The sequence below is a fragment of the Bufo gargarizans genome, chromosome 8 (assembly GCF_014858855.1).
Source record: "Bufo gargarizans isolate SCDJY-AF-19 chromosome 8, ASM1485885v1, whole genome shotgun sequence".
NCBI lineage: Eukaryota > Metazoa > Chordata > Amphibia > Anura > Bufonidae > Bufo > Bufo gargarizans.
In genome coordinates, this window is record NC_058087.1 from 140,655,293 (window position 1) to 140,671,561 (window position 16,269).

Consider the following 16,269-nt stretch of genomic DNA (forward strand, 5'->3'; position numbering starts at 1 on the left):
GTGACAGTTCTTTAGCAATGCACCGCACAGACCTTTCACTTACCAGTAGGTGGAGCTCCCGGCCGGTCACAGACATCGCAGCAGCAAGCAGGTAAGTATGAATCTTCTACAATTGTACTATTGCTAAGTAACCATGGCAACCAGGGATGCAGTAGCTTCCTGGTTGCCATGGTTACCGATCGGAGCCCCAGCGATTAAACTGGGACTCCGATCGAAACTCCGCTGCCACCAATGATGGGGGGGGGGAATGGGAGGCCGCACACTGCCACCAATGGTTGTTACTACTATAGAGAGAGGGGGGGCCGATGGTGGGCGCACACTGTGCCACCAACGATTTTTAACTATAGAGGGAGGAAGGGGGGGCGATGGTGGGCACACACTGTGCCACCAACGAATTTTAACTATAGAGGGAGGAAGGGGGGGGCGATGGTGGGCGCACACTGTGCCACCAACGATATTCAAACTGGGGAGGGGGGGGTCTGCCCCCTGCTGCCTGACAGCCCTGATCTCTTACAGGAGAATATGATAGTACAATTAACCCCTTTAGGTGCCACACCTGAAGGGGTTAATTGTGCTATCATATCCCCCTGTAAGAGATCGGGTGGTGCCAGGCAGCAGGGGGCAGTCTTGTACCAAGTTTGCAGTGTATTCTAACCTGAAGCGTCCCCATCACCATGGGAACGCCTCTGTGTTAGAATATACTGTCAGAAATGAGTTTCACGATGTAGCTCATATCCGACAGTATATTCTAACGTAGAGGCGTTCTCATGGTGATGGAGACGCTTCAAGTTATGTTCGGATGTCCGCCTGGCCGTGCGGAGGCAAGCGGATCCGTCCAGACTTATAATGTAAGTCAATGGGGACGGATCCGTTTGAAGATGACACACTGTGGCTCAATTTTCAAACGGATCCGTCCCCATTGACTTGCATTGTAATTCAGGACGGATCCGTTTGGCTCCGCACGGCCAGGCGGACGCCAAAACGACTTTTTTTTCATGTCCGTGGATCCTCCAAAAATCAAGGAAGACCCACGGACGAAAAAACGGTCACGGATCACGGACCCCGTTTTTGCGGACCGTGAAAAAAAACTGTCATGTGCATGAGGCCTAAGGCTACTTTCACACTTGCACTTTCCCTTTCTGGTATTGAGATCCGTCATAGGATCTCAATAGCGGAAGAAAACACTTCAGTTTTGTCCCTATTCATTGTCAAAGGGGACAAAACTGAACGAAACGGAATACACCAAAATGCATTCTGTTCCGTTTGGTTGCGTCCCTATTGCAGACAGAATTGCGCTGCAAGCAGTGTTTTTCTGTCCGCGATGTGGTGCAGAGCCGTCCTGGCACACAATGTAAGTCAATGGAGACTGATCCGTTTTCTCTGACACAATAGAAAACTGATCCGTCCCCCATTGACTTACAATGGTTTTAGAGACTGATCCGTTGTGGCTATTTTAGAGATAATACAACCGGATCCGTTCAGAATGGATGCAGGAGGTTGTATTATAAGAACGGAAGCGTTTTTTCTGATCCCTGACGGATCCAGCAAAAACGCTGGTGTGAAAGTAGCCTTAGTCAATGGTGCTGGATTTCTTATTTTTTTTTCTTGTTGGCGAAAAAGCCAGATTTAGTACCCATTGACTTACAATGATTTTCATACTGGATCCGGTTTGTTCAGTTTTTGATTGATGCAACCGGATTGGGCCAAAACTGGATGTATAAAATGGCATGGATCTTTTTAATTCTGGTTTTGAGATCCTCTGCTGGATCTCAAAACCATAATGCCACAACGTAAGTGTGAAACAGGCCATAGATTTTTACTTTCCCGAAGGAAAATATATTTTGTGTGGTCTTCCAAGTGGCACAATCAGCAGAAGTCCCAAACAGGAGTAGGTCTCTTCTCCTTTCTTAACCAAAATAAACTGCAATTCAGGGTCTGCTCTTGAACTTCATCAGTAAGGAACAGTTCACACACAGCAACGCTTCCACAAGGCGATTTTATCTCGATTCAAAACAATTCCAGCTCCTCGGTCTCAATATCCACCAGCAATCACTGAGACCGAGGAGCTGGAATTGTTTTGAATCGAGATAAAATCGCCTTGTGGAAGTGTTGCTGTGTGTGAACTGTTCCTTACTGATGAAGTTCAAGAGCAGACCCCGAAGAAAAAGGTGCCAAACGGAAGGTGGATAAGTGGCCATTAATCCCCCCTTTTCTCTATTTGAAATTACATGACTGTTCACCTAAACCAGACTAAAGTGCCACCAACTTCTGGAGTGGGCAGTGGGGATCTTTGTGACTCCCTTTGGACACTTTAATTAACTATGAAAACAAATCTTAATGTGACAGCACTTTATGTTCGGCGCCCACATCTCTAGCTATCCATTATACAAGAATCAACAAAGGTCAGCTTTCTCAGGTGAGCCTTGGAGGCCACATATTGTGTACCTCCAATGCATCCATCTCCTTGAACTATAAGTGCAGAAGAGAGGAGGTGGATAGAAGCAGGTGCAGATTATTCCAGGCATGTGTAGGATACAGCTGGGTGCTACTTTGCCCAGATTGTAGGCTGTAAGCCCAGGAGAGACATGTTAGAGTAGGCCCCATCTGATGAGAAGCCACTTTGTCGTTCGGTAGATGGGCCCCACATATTTTTGATCAATTATATGCGCAAAGAGCTTCTAACTGCCCTTGCAGTAAGTATGGCCACCAAGTAGTTTATTTTTCATTTAGTATTTGTTTATATCTTTGTGCAATTGACTAGCAGTGTGCTGTTATCTGTAGTTCTACTACGTCATAACTAAGCTTACACGACTCTGGGTGAAGTTGTATTGGAGAACTTCTTCATTATACCGGTAGTTGAGCGAATTGCTTGTTATTAGTAAAGCTTTCTTAAATTGCCCTACGATTAACATAATAAAATGAAAATCGGACATCATATAGAACATGACAATCCTTTTCTAATCTAGAACCAGCCCTGTACCTCATATGGATCCAGAGACCTCCCCATTAATTACTGTGCTAAATTTATATAAAGGTGGAAGCTCAGGAGGCATGTCCTTTCTGCTGAAGCTCTCTTCCTATCACAGCTCAGGAGGCAGTTGAAGGATGCAACTGAGCATGTGCGACCATCTCAGCGAGTTAGACAGAGAAATAAGAAAGAAAAAAAAACGGCAGATGGCACTGAACCCAGTGAACATACTCATTTTTGTAATGCACAAAGTTATGAAAGTATTCAGATCCAGGTGCTGGTTTGAAAACTGCAGAATATTCTTGATGGGACACAGAAGCTCTGATAATAAAGTTAATTCCTACGCTAGCCTGGCAAGATGGTGCTTAGTGGCATAGTTAAAGGGGGTGCATAGGTAGCAGTCACTGGAGGAGGGCAATGGTCCCATGCTACATAGGGAGAGGCCAGTCTTGAAACCTGGTTGGTAGGGGCTTATTATAATTTTACATTTGGCCCAGGAGCTTTGAGTTAAGGCCCATTTACACGGGCCAAGGAGCAGGTAATTATTGGAAATGAACTGAATGTTCCTGATAATTGCCTTCTCATCTGTGGAGTTGAGGGCTGCATTTATCTTCTCCTCTATATGGGGGCAAGTGATCACTCTGCCATCACTTGTCCCCATGCAGATTTATTGTTTCTGGGTAGCAGATCGCGGTTTACATGAGACTATCTTCTCAGAAATGATGCTTTCACCTGATGACTATGTGTTTTGCTTATTTATTGGATGATCTGTGGCACTTTTATACCTTTTACTTTTATTGGGAACGAACGTTCATTACTGATAATTGGCCAATAATCTGCCCATGTAAAGGCCACTTTACATGAACCGATCAGCAGGAATGAGCCTTTGTGTGAACACACGTTCCCAATAATTGCCATGTGTAAAAGTGGCAGCAGATCGTGCTTTGTAAACGAGGACCTGCTGCCCAGAAAAAATGAATCTGTATGAGGACGATCGGTCTCATTTCCATACAGCACAGGTAATTACTTGTAAATGTAAATGCAGTTCTCACTTCCACTCATGATCAGGCAATTATTAATTCGTTCCTGATAATTGCCTGGTCAGTAGGCCTATGTAATGGGCCATTTACACCTTTGGGCCTGATGTAAATTCTGTAATGGCCCCCTAACTAGTACTAATCTCTCTCCTCAAATCAGACAGTTGCTTCTTTGGGGCTTCCCAGGCAACAAGGCCCAGGTGCTCTGAGAGGTCACGTTCATTGCTAGTAAATGAAACTGAGCTGCAATACCAAGTACAGCCATGACACGATGTGCAGTGATGGACATGTGCTGTGGGCTCTTCATTGTATACCAGGCACAAGTGCCACTGGTCCTTCAAACGGCTGATCAGCGGGGGTGCTAATCGTTGGACCTCCAGGATCTGGTATTGATGACCATGTCCTGAGAATAGGCCATCAATATCTAAAGCGTCATTGAGCTTTCAACAAACTTTGCGTTAACCAATAGTACAATGTGTGTGTATACATGACGAATAACACAATTTCTGGTCATTATATCACTTGTAGCTGGTACTTTTTGGTAGATTTTTCTGTGCATAGTGAATGTCTAGTTTGCAGTTATTTCACACGTGGTGGGTGGAAACTAGCTTAGCTGCCATCCACTGCACACACAGAAAGTAGAGGAGATTTTCCTTCCAAGCTGTCTCAGTCACTAAGAAGCAGCCCCAGGACCATGAAGGAAATTACAGTGAAGTACTGACCTGTACAGTTGTGAATGAGGCACTTGAGCTGAGCTATAACCTTCCTATGTAGCTGCAGCAGTCTTTGTCTGTTAGTCTCCTCATCTCATACTCTCTGCTCCCCTCTCCATAGATGACATGTGTAATATGATCCTGCAGAGATGATCCATCCTTTCATCCTTGAGGGAATAGGGGAATTTTTCAAAGTGAAAAGAAATTGGTTGGGGGTGGGGGATAATAGCTAGCTGATAACAGGATACATTTCTCACTGATAAAACACATTACAAAGTTTCTTGTGGTCCCTTGTACTAGCGATTGTATGCAAAGTTGCGTGCAAAGTTACTGACCATTTAACTCCCAGAAAACTGTTTTAAGACTTCTAAAATAAGACATGCGTCTGTTTTTAGTCCACACAAGTCATTCCAGTAGTAAGTGAAGGTTCTAAGACTTTTCTTCCTTCATGTGTTCTAGTGCTGGGGGTACTGGAGTCCTGATCAACATAGACAGAGTGGCTTCTTTGGTAGAAGAGATGACTGCTAATACCGTCCAAGTCAGAGGTCTAGTGGATTCTGGATGGTTCCTTGAGAGTAAACATGGAAAATCTGATTGTATGGATGGAGCCTCTTGTGCACTCACTGATGCCATTAAAAAAGGCTTGAAGTAAGTGACGAGTAAATCAACAACTCAGTATTTGTTTGTCTTCGTCTTTCCTCTGTGACCACACTGACTATAAGATCCACCCCTGCAATGGAAATGTTACTAGAAAACCATAGGTAGTTAGTGCCTCTCTCTGTCTAATCCAGATATCGGCAACCTTCGGCACTCCAGGTGTGGCAGAACTATGACTCCCAGCACACACTTCCATAGAAGTGAATGGAGCATGCTGGGAGCTGTAGTTTCACAACAGCTGGGGTGCCTAATCTGTCATTATAATATATTTATTCTATCTAATCTGTCTAATATATCTAATCTCTGTGAAGTTTATCTAATCTCTCTGTAATTTATGCAATCTCTAATCTTTCTGAGCGGTCTAGTCATGAGGGAGGTGCACTATGGTGAGGAGCTCTAGCTCTCTGCATATTAGCTGTTGGAGACCAGGGGGCCCATAAACCGATATTATACAGGGGCCCTTTTCTGTCCGTCTACCTCTAGATCCCCATTATATAAATTTATGATGAACTTGCTGTAGACTTATCACTACCTTCCTGTATTTCTTTGCAGACTTTGGAATGGTACTCTCCAGGAGAAATGCAGGCAGCATTTAAAAAGGGAGGACGAATGGCAGTGCTTCTATGGCCCCAAGTCTTACACATCAATGAAAAGTAAGTGTCAGGAGATATTATCATTATGAATGTACAGTACAGTGCCATTATAAGGCCCCTTTCACACTTGCGGCAGGACGGATCCGGCAGGCTGGTCTCCCTGTTGGATCCGTCCTTATGCTGTTTTGCCGTATCGCCGGACCACCGCTCCGTCCCCATTGACTATAATGGGGACGGGGGCGGAGCTCCAGCGCAGCACGGCTGTGCACGGCGAAAGCCACCGGACTAAAAAGTCCTGCATGTCCGAATTTTTAGTCCGGCGGCTTTCGCCGTGCACCGCCGCGCTGCACCGGAGCTCTGCCCCGTCCCCATTATAGTCAATGGGGACAGAGCGGCGAAACAGTGGAAGGATGGATCCGACGGAGACCAGCCTGCCGGATCCGTCCTGCCGCAAGTGTGAAAGGGGCCTAAGCCGAGAATGGCTATAAGTATTCCTTGAATATCCATACAACAGCCTTGCCAGTATAGGTATCAAAATGTAAATGGATGGTTGACCTATAGACGATAGATACTGTATATTGTATATGACCAAGTAATTTTCTCATGATGCCATATGAATGAGTCATTGAGAAAAACAAGTACAGTGGTCCCTCAGGATACAATATTAACTGGTTCCAGGAGGACCATTGTAAGTTGAGTAATTGGTTCCAAAGCTGCAAAATGTCATCCAAGATGAGAGAAAATTAAGGTTTAAGAAAATAAGCAGATAACTAAGGCAGATAAAACGAGTCCTTGCATATAATAGCCAGGAATAGCTGCTAACTAGCAACTAATACAGGTATTTTACCAGAGAGGTGTCCTTGACTGGTTGGATCGGAGTCTGAGACATTGTATGTTGAGTCTAGTTTCAACTTACGATGGGTCAGAAAAGGCCATTGTATGTTTTAAATATTGTATCCTGAGGCCATTGTATCTTCAGGGATCACTGTATTGGTATAACTTCAAACTTATGGACCCCAATCTGTAAAAATGTCACATGGTGTTGCTATCCTATGTAGCAGAGGATCTGTTAGGCCCCCTCAGAAACCATTACCCAACACTAAATGCATCCTATCTGTGGTAGATAATCAAGCGTATAGATATGGGCTCACTGAATGCACCTACCTCCAAATAATAAAGGTCCCTTTACACTGGCCAATTTTGCAGGTGATTCTTTCACGGCAATCGCCTGCTCGTCAGTGGAGGAGACCGCTGCATGTAAATCATGGGGATGAGTGAGTGCTAATGCCATCGCTCGTCCCCATATTTGCCGGCAGCAGGGGCTGTTTACACATCACAATCCAGTGCCGGCAAACAATGATTTAGGTGCCTACACAAATTTTCTAATTACCCGACGAGCAAGCACTTTTCCTGTTCTCGAGTAATCGGTGGCACGTTTACACTGCCAGATAATAATCGCTAACGAGTGTTCCTATGAATGCTCACTTGCGACTATCTGGCAGATTTTCGTCCTGTATAAAGGGCCCTTTAGAAGTCTGTTTGATCCGCTCTACTCTGTTACACTTTTAGTCACAGCTATTTTGGTTTTCCCTTTTTAAATTAGCTTCTCTGTTACTTTGTGTTAGTTTTTAAAGGGGTTTAGCAGAAGTTCAATATTGATGACCTATCCTCAGCTAAAAAATTGGTAATTACATTTCTTTTAAAAAAAATTGTAAAAAATGTTTAGTTGCTTTGCCTGTTTTTGTATATTAACAGGAAGTGCAGACATATTGGTTGTCATGTTTGAATTTGCTCCTCAGATACTGATATCTACTCATTTTGCAAGCCTGTTCAAGGGGTTTTCCAGGAGATCAATATTGATGACCTTTCCAGAGAATACGTAATCAATATCTGATTGGTGGGGGGTAAGACTCCTGGGACCCCTGACGATTGACTATTTAAAGAGGTCGCGCTCGGGTGAGTGCTGTAGCCTCTTTTTAGGCCAGTGATGTCACATTTATCAGTCACCTGGCCTAGGCGCAGTTCAGTCCCATTCAAGTGAAGGGGCCTGGACTGTGATACTAAGCACAGCCACTATCCATTGTATGGCGCTGTGCTTGGTATACTGTGAGGAGGCCACACCGCTCACCAGAACGTTACGGGGTCTTTAAACAGCTGATTGGCTATCCTAAGGAAAGGTCATCAATATTGCATTCCCGAAAAGAATCCAAAATGAGTAGATGTCTGTTTTTCAGGAGCTAATTTAACTGTGACGACCAATATGGCTGCACTTCCTGTTATTTTATAAAAAATAAAAAAAATGGTTGCAGTAATTGAGTATAGAATTTCAGTTTTTAAGTAAAAGAAATGTAATTGCCAAACTTTTAGCAGCCACAGTGACTCCTAATTCGCTGGTACATGTGGTCGTAGGTATGTTTTGGGTGGAAATCTTTTTTTTTATTTTTTTATGGTTTCTAAGTACAGTAGTAATGCATCTTCAGCACAGCTCCATTTAGTCTGTTTTCTTTTGTTAAAATATAAGTATCATCAAATATAGTTTTCAATGGATTCTAATTAAATGTAATAATAGATGTTCTTCATTAGGAGTGAAAGCATTGCATTGATTCCATGCTGCAGAAAGCTTTTAGAGACTTGTCTACAAGTAAAATATCTTGTTCTTTGGGGATTTTAATTTGAAAGCCAAACAGCCTAATGGAAGGTTCACACGTGATGGATTTTATTTTTGCCGCAGAACCCTGAAAAGTACAGATATATTTTTATTTTTTGGCATATTACACCCATTGACCAGTTTCACTTGACAGAATGAACCTATTGAAACTACAGTAATACACTTGAAGGAGTCCTCTAGGACTTTTATAGTGATGGCCTATCCTTAGTAGAGGTCATCAATATTGGGTTGGTGGGGGACCCCTGCTGATCAGCTGTTTGGCATTAACTCTGCTGCTGGAAACAGGCACCGAAACTGTCCACTGTGTAGATTCCGGAGCCGGTTATTGTAGTGCTGCTTCAGTTCAAGTGAATGGGAGCAGTGCTGCAGTAACCAGCTCCGGAATCTACACAGTGGACAGAAGTTTGTACTTATGTTGCTTGTTTCCACTGCCTGAGTTATTGCCATCATATGCAAATGATAAAAAAAAAAAATCCCAATTTATTCAGTATCGCGCCACACAGAAATACGCTCGCTTACACGCCTTGGCATGCTATCGATGCAGTTTTTAATAGTCATCTGAGGAATATTCTGCCACACAGAATGCACTTGGGCACTCAAATCATCAAGATCCGCTGCTGGCAGCTCAAAATCTCAAACCAATAACGTCCCAGATGTGCTAGATGGGAGACAAGGCTGGAGATGCTGCAGGCCATGGTAGCATGTTTAGGCTGCTCACAGTGAGACTAGCAACATGTGATCTGGCGTTTTCATGTTTAAAAACAGCTCCTGGGACACTATGGAGAAATGGCCGTACCACTAGTTCAACAACCAAATCACTGCGACACCGAGCTGATAGTGTATCTGACTGAAATCATTAGAAGAATCTGGCTACCATACATTAGGTCACCCCACACCTCCCAGGAGTAGGACAAATGTTATGTTATTTTGTGAAGGCCTCTTCATGGTGTTGCTCTTCAAACCAATCTCTGGCTATAAGCGCATCTGAGACAAAAGCGGCCCTCCTCACTGAAGAGGTTAAACCTCCATTGCTGTCTTGTGGTGTACAATGATAACCTTTTAGGAGCGGTGGCGTGAGATCAGTGAAACACCTGCAGCAAGACTTCTGCCCAATGTCGTGCAAATGCCTTCTAATGGTTTGTGTAGACACTGTTTGCCACCTAAGGCTTAGGTACTTGCAGTACAGAATGGAGCACTGCACGTCATTCTTCTAATCGGATGATCCGTCCATGCAGAGGTTCTCGTCTGTGCACCTCTTGCTGTCATTCCAGTTCATTATTGTTCTCCACCGGGACACGCAACGGTGAACAGTGCTGACATCATGGTCTAGGCACTTGGTGATAAACCATGGTCTCTCAGTTCAAGGATTCTGTCCCTCTCAGCTTGATGCAAGTCGTGAGAACTGTCACGTCGATGAACAGGAGGCATTCCACACGACTTGATCCGATTTTTGAGGTTTCATGTGGCTAAAAAAACTTTGCTTTTATTCCCCTGCCACAGATTGGCGCTAGGTGCTTGAAAATGTGATCATCTGCAGATCTTAGTGACACCTGCTACTTCCTCGATTTTCATAATTGTGTTGTAGCGTATGTTACAATGTTATCTTACCAACTGATTATTCTCGTAAAGTTTTTGTTTTCTCTTGCCTTCTTTGCGCTTATTTTTATGTTTCAGCCTGCGTTACTTGTTTTTCAGCTCCTATCTTTGTGGTTCAATGGCTCTATGATGTGGAACAGCTAAGAATAGAAAATATCCAACCGGACTTCCAATTCATGACGGCACATCAATGGAACAACATACAAAGCATTGGAAGAGAGCTTAAGAAATCCCTGCGTGAAGTCCCGTAAGAGATAAACCTGCTTCTAAATAAAAATACTGAGAATTCACTGGCATTCAGCCATACTGGTACATGTCAGCGGTCTGTACGGAGACAACTCTATTACATATCAAGAGGAAAGAACAATATAAACAACATATAATTCGAGACCTTGGGGCACATTTATTAAGACTGGCGTTTTAGTAAATAAAGCTCTAATCTGGCGGTGGTTCTGCCGACGTTATGAAGAGGCACTGTGCTAGTTCTAAATGCTTCTGTGCTTCCTTATACTTAGACCTTTCTCTACACCTGAAACAAGCGTAGAAAATGGTAAATGAGATGGGCCTGCCGGACCATCCCTGCCCACGCCCGCTTTTTATGACCTGGCATGAGCTGGGAGTAGTCATAGATTGCAGCGCAACTAGCTGTTGTGCCTGAAATACGCCTAATATAGGCCTATTTTAGCTTCATAAATGACCCCCATTTTCCCTTAGTAGAAACACATTCAATTGAAAAAAATTCTGTCTGCTTGCAGTTGCCACTAGAGGGCGCTTAATGCATTTGTATTTCTCAGAATGAACTTGGCGTTGCCTGGTTTCAAGAGGAAACTGGACAACCCGTGACCACTGTAGCCAGTCACTGGCCTCAGCAGTGCACCAGTTATCGGCTGACGTGATGTCCCTGCTGCAGCTGGGTAAACGGAGCCCGGCTGGGAGAACTGGAGCGGCAGCACAGGATCTGCTAAGTGATAATCTATTCTCTATTGCAGGCAGATCCCAAGTGTTGTCGGGTTTCCTCCTAGAACCGGACAGCCCCTTTAAATGCATATGCTGGAAGGTCTGCGTGGTGCTGGCTGCAGGCACCTAGGGCTTTGTAATGTAATTCTAAAGCAATACATGAGGTTTGTTACTCTGCATCAGAAAAAAATCTGAGCCCCAACCCTATAAAAATGTGTTAAGAAATTAATCAGTAGAGAATTTGACCAAAAAAGGTAAAAATTCTTAAAAGATGGACATTCTCTTTAAAAAGAGATTTGAAAAACATGCCTGCTTTTTTACTAAAAACAGCCCTGTTTTTCTAATATCATGCACATGCTTTGTGACCTCAGCCCTATACCCCCAAAAAGTCTCAACGTGACTGAAAGGCACACCATATCTGATAAAAAGTACGTAAACAGTCCGTTCTAGTTGCTCAGGCCATTTCAGCTGAATTCATAGATGGCAGGTGCATTGTACTATTATTTAGGATTAGACCCTTACCACTAAACCACTCTTGACCTGTAGGAGTATTAACCTGCACCCATCCTAGACCATCATGGATAATTTATATCAATATTAACCCCATCACTGCAGACCACCAGGGATACTGTATATTAACCACAAAGCCACTCTAGAACCTTCAAAAGAATACTATTACTTCAAAAACTTTCTGTTCAGAAATGTGTGATATAGTACTCGGGTTGTAGGCCAAGGTAATGTCATGTGCACCAACCGCCCTGGAAACTCCTCTTTTAAAAATCCTTTGGAGGGGTCGCACAAGAATACTGTGCTCTGGAGTCATGCGATGTACTTCACCATTGGGCTACAGAGAAAATGTGTTTGGAGATTTTCCGGTGATCACCTGTAGGAAGAAGCCATGGCCTTCTGTGACCTCTTAGGCTTCTGACTAGGCCAGTGATGTCAAGTTCATCGGATATGGACTAGGCACAGCCCAGTCCGATTCTAGTAAATAGGGCCGAGATCCAATACCAAGCACAGCCGCTATCAAATGGATGGCACTGTGCTTGGTTAACCACGAGGAGCTCCATTAAGTGCCACAGCTACCTCAAACAGGTGATTGGTGGGGGTGGCGGGAGTCAGACCATCACCAAACTGATATCGATGACTTATCTGAGCATAGGCCATCTTTATGAAAATCCCGGTAAAGTAGCGCTGGAGGGGATAAAAAATAAAAATTTAACTCTCCTTAGTCCACTTGATCGCGTAGCCCGGCATCTCTTCTGTCTCCTTTGCTGAACAGGACCTGTGGTGAGCATTCATTGCAGGAACAGGACCTGTGGTGACGTCGCCACAGGTCCTGTTCAGCAAAAGAGACAGATGAGACGCGGGGCAGCGCGATCAAGTGGACTAAGGTGAGTTAAATTATTTTTTATTTTATTTTTAACCCCTCCAGCGCTATTTTACTATGCTTTCTATATTCAGAATGCTATATTTTTTTCCTCTTTTATAACCATGTTATAAGGGAAAATAATAATGATCGGGTCTCCATCCCGATCGTCTCCTAGCAACCGTGCGTGAAAAATCGCACCGCATCTGCACTTGCTTGCGATTTTCACGCAACCCCATTCATTTCTATGGGGCCTGCGTTGCGTGGATTATCGCACCGCAACGCACAATAAAGAGCTTGCTGCGATTTTCACACAACGCATAAGTGATGCGTGAAAATCACTGCTCGTGTGCACAGCCCCATAGAAATGAATGGGTCCAGATTCAGTGTGGGGTGTGTGTGTGTGTGTGTGTATGTATATATATATGTATATATATATATGTATATATATATATATATATATATATATATATATATATATATATATATATATATATATATATATATATATATAACTAGAGCAGGGGTCCTGACTAAATGAAGTCCTAAAAGGCTGCAAATCTATTAATCACTTGTGCCAACATTTTGGCACAAAATATTGGTCTAACAACTACGGGTAGTGTAAGTTAGAGAAAAGTGTATAAAAAGTCTTTCAAGATGCACACAGTGGGGTAGATTTACACATATTTGCACCAAAAACTGATGTACACTTGCTTTGAGCTGCATTTTATTAAGTGTTTAGACACTTTATTTTATATATATTTTTTTAACCTTTTTATGCTTCGAATGACAAAGGGCCATGGCGTTGGTGGGAAAGGGGTGTGGCGTACGTGTGACTTATTAGCCAAAAAATTTGCCAAAATCTTGGTGCATTTTTGGAGGAAACCTAAACCAACTTATCAGGTGGAGTAAAGTTGGTCTACTCTAGACGGTCTAAAGATGTGCCAGATTTATCATCCAGACAGTATTAGTAAATCTGTCCCACTAGTGTTTGATGCTGTGATAAATTTGTTGCATCTTCTGCCCATCTAGGTATATGCTGTTGGTTTTTTTTAGTTCTTTTTTTACTGTCCAAAAAAAAAAAAAGGGTTTTCCGAGATTCTCATATTGATGACCTGTCCAGGATTAGTATTCGATATCAGAAAATTGGTGGGAATTTGACACCTGGGACCCCTGCTGATCAGCTGTTCGAAGAGGCTCCTGTGAGCACCACTGCCTCTTCCTAGGCCAGTGACGTTACGTTCATCAGTCACATGGCCTAGGTGCAGCTCCGTCTCATTCAAGTGAATGTAGCTGAGCTGCAATACCAAGGATGGCTTCTATCCAATGGACGGAGCTGTGCTTGGTAAGATGTGAAGAGACCGCAGCCTTCACTGGAGCACTGTGGTCTCCTGAAACAGCTGCTTGGCAGGGGTTCCGGGTTGTACCCCTGCCAATCTAATATTGATGACCTATACTAAACATTGGTCATCAATTTCAGAGTCTTAGAAAACCCTTTTAATAAATCTGCTCTATTGTGTTGTAATGTAAATCATGTATAATCACTTTATCCCTTGTGTTTTCAGGGCGGTGTTTGCTCCGGGTTGTTTTTCCCATACTCTTATCATAGCAAGGTAAGAATAAGATATTCTACAGGATTAAAGACCATGACTGCTAGATTCATAGTGTGTGTGGATCCTTCTGACTCTGTTCCGTACAGTCTCTGGTGCCGCGGCTGCCCGAAACAACTGAGGAAACGCCTGAGGATAGGCCATCAATATCTATAGCCCTTTGAGTTTAATTATGAAGGACCAAATGGTTGTTGAGCAAACTTAGGCTTTTTCAACTACAAAGTCCACCCAACACCCTCTGTATTCTTTGAAACTTCTCCTAACCATTAGAGATTTTGGACACCTCAGAACTTTTTCTTCTAGATATAATCAATATCATTGGTGTCTTCATGTGGAAAAAACATGCATTTTTACAATTGAGCTTTTCATTGTGCCCCATGAATACCAGCATTTCATTAAACTATGTTCTGTTTTCTTTATCAGCAACTGGTTGGAGTTCCAGGTCAAAGGTGTCACCTTATCCCGAGCTCTACAGTGCTGGACAAAAAGCCTCCAGGACCGGAAAAGTCCAAAAACTGTAATCCGGGGATGCCCTTTTCATTTGATAGATAACTGTCAATGGCCACACTGTAACCCCACATGTCCAGCCCTTCACGATCCGGTGACTGGCCAAGAAGTGACCTTATTACAGATGTTCCTCAGACTGAGCATTGAAAATCAGAGAAGAGGACATGAGCCCAAAGGAGACATGAATCAGCTAATGGCGTTGTTGAGGAACGGTGGTTAGCTTGGATAACGGTGGTTATAATTTATAATATCCAGTTTTCAAACACAAATTTTTCTCCCCCTTTTTACCAGACAACATGGACAGTAAGTTTTTGTGATATATATTTTTTTTTTTAATATTTTTTTTTATACTGGTTGTTATACTATTTGATATGCTGAGGTCTTCAACCTGTCACTCTCTAGCTGTACTATATGATATCAGGCCAATGCTGGGAGTTATGGTCTTGCCAACGGTTGGAAACCACTTCTCTACTGGATCCTGTTTCTTCATGGATATGACCATGTGGTTCAAGTGACTACTTTGCACAAAACCTTAGGTTGTCATGATCTGGAGACAGCAGGCCGTAAGAATCCTGAGTTCTCTCCACTAGGTGACCCCAAGGTATGTAAGATTAAAGGGGTTATCCGAAACTATATACTGCCCCCCCCCCCCCCCAACGCCGGGCCCCTCACATGGAATATTTACCCCGCTCCCTGCGTCGCTCTTGGTACCCGCACCGCCGCTGCTGCCTCTCCCTGTGCGCGGATGAAAACATCTGGCGTTTGGGGGGGGGGGGGCCTACAATGGCAGACTGGGACAAGCCTCCCCAGCATCAAAGGTGATGCTAAGGAGACTCGTCCCCGCCTGCCATTTGCTCCTCCCCCATGACACCGGATGTTTTCACCTGTGCATGGGGAGAAGTGGCGGTGTGGGGACCAGGAGCTGTGCGGGCTAAGTATATTCCATGTGAGGGGCCCAGCATATGGGGGGGGGGGGGGCAGTTTCTAGTTTCGGATAAGCCCTTTAAGGTTGAACAAAATCAGAATTTTCAGTTTTAGGCCTCCCGCACTCAACTAAGCATTTTGCAGTCTGCAAACCACAGATCCGCAAAATACAGAGGAGGTCGGTGTGCCGTTCGAATTTTCCATTTTAATTTTTTTTAACCCATTGACTTCCATGGGTCCGCTGTTCGCATTTTAGGGACAAATATAGGACATGTTCTATCTTTTGCGAAATGGACATTTGTATGCGAAGAGCACACGGATGACTTCCAGCATCCTAAAGGTGGGCAAATGGGACAACACAGCCAAATGGCCTCCTACAGACTCCATTCTACAATGTGTGTTGCCATGACCAGAAGCTCTGAGTTATCGATTTGACATTTGAAGCCCAGACCAATACTGCTCTGCCTAGAGTCTCAGTATTTATTAAGGGGGCGATTTTGTGGCAGCACATCAGTAGTTGGACCGATCGTCATCTTGGGGATTTTTTTTCTGATGACTGGGGAAATAGGAATATTACTACTGTTTTCGGTATAATGCTGACTGTTATTGCTCCCACTGGTTTTTAATAATACATATTTATTCTGGTGCTTGTTTCTTTTATTATTTGGAA

The 16,269-nt window shown here is 43.6% G+C and overlaps 1 protein-coding gene across 1 annotated transcript in view; it reads left to right on the plus strand.

The window, feature by feature from the left end:
* LOC122945655 (palmitoleoyl-protein carboxylesterase notum2-like) overlaps positions 1–15,251 on the plus strand; it is a 38,604-nt gene extending 23,353 nt beyond the window's left edge. The window contains exons 8-12 of the mRNA XM_044304790.1: positions 5,178–5,366; positions 5,928–6,028; positions 10,332–10,479; positions 14,124–14,171; positions 14,592–15,251. Of these exons, the coding sequence (XP_044160725.1) occupies positions 5,178–5,366; positions 5,928–6,028; positions 10,332–10,479; positions 14,124–14,171; positions 14,592–14,895 (790 nt within the window). The 3' untranslated portion in view covers positions 14,896–15,251. The remainder of the gene's footprint in view (positions 1–5,177; positions 5,367–5,927; positions 6,029–10,331; positions 10,480–14,123; positions 14,172–14,591) is intronic.
* Positions 15,252–16,269: the final 1,018 nt, after the last annotated feature.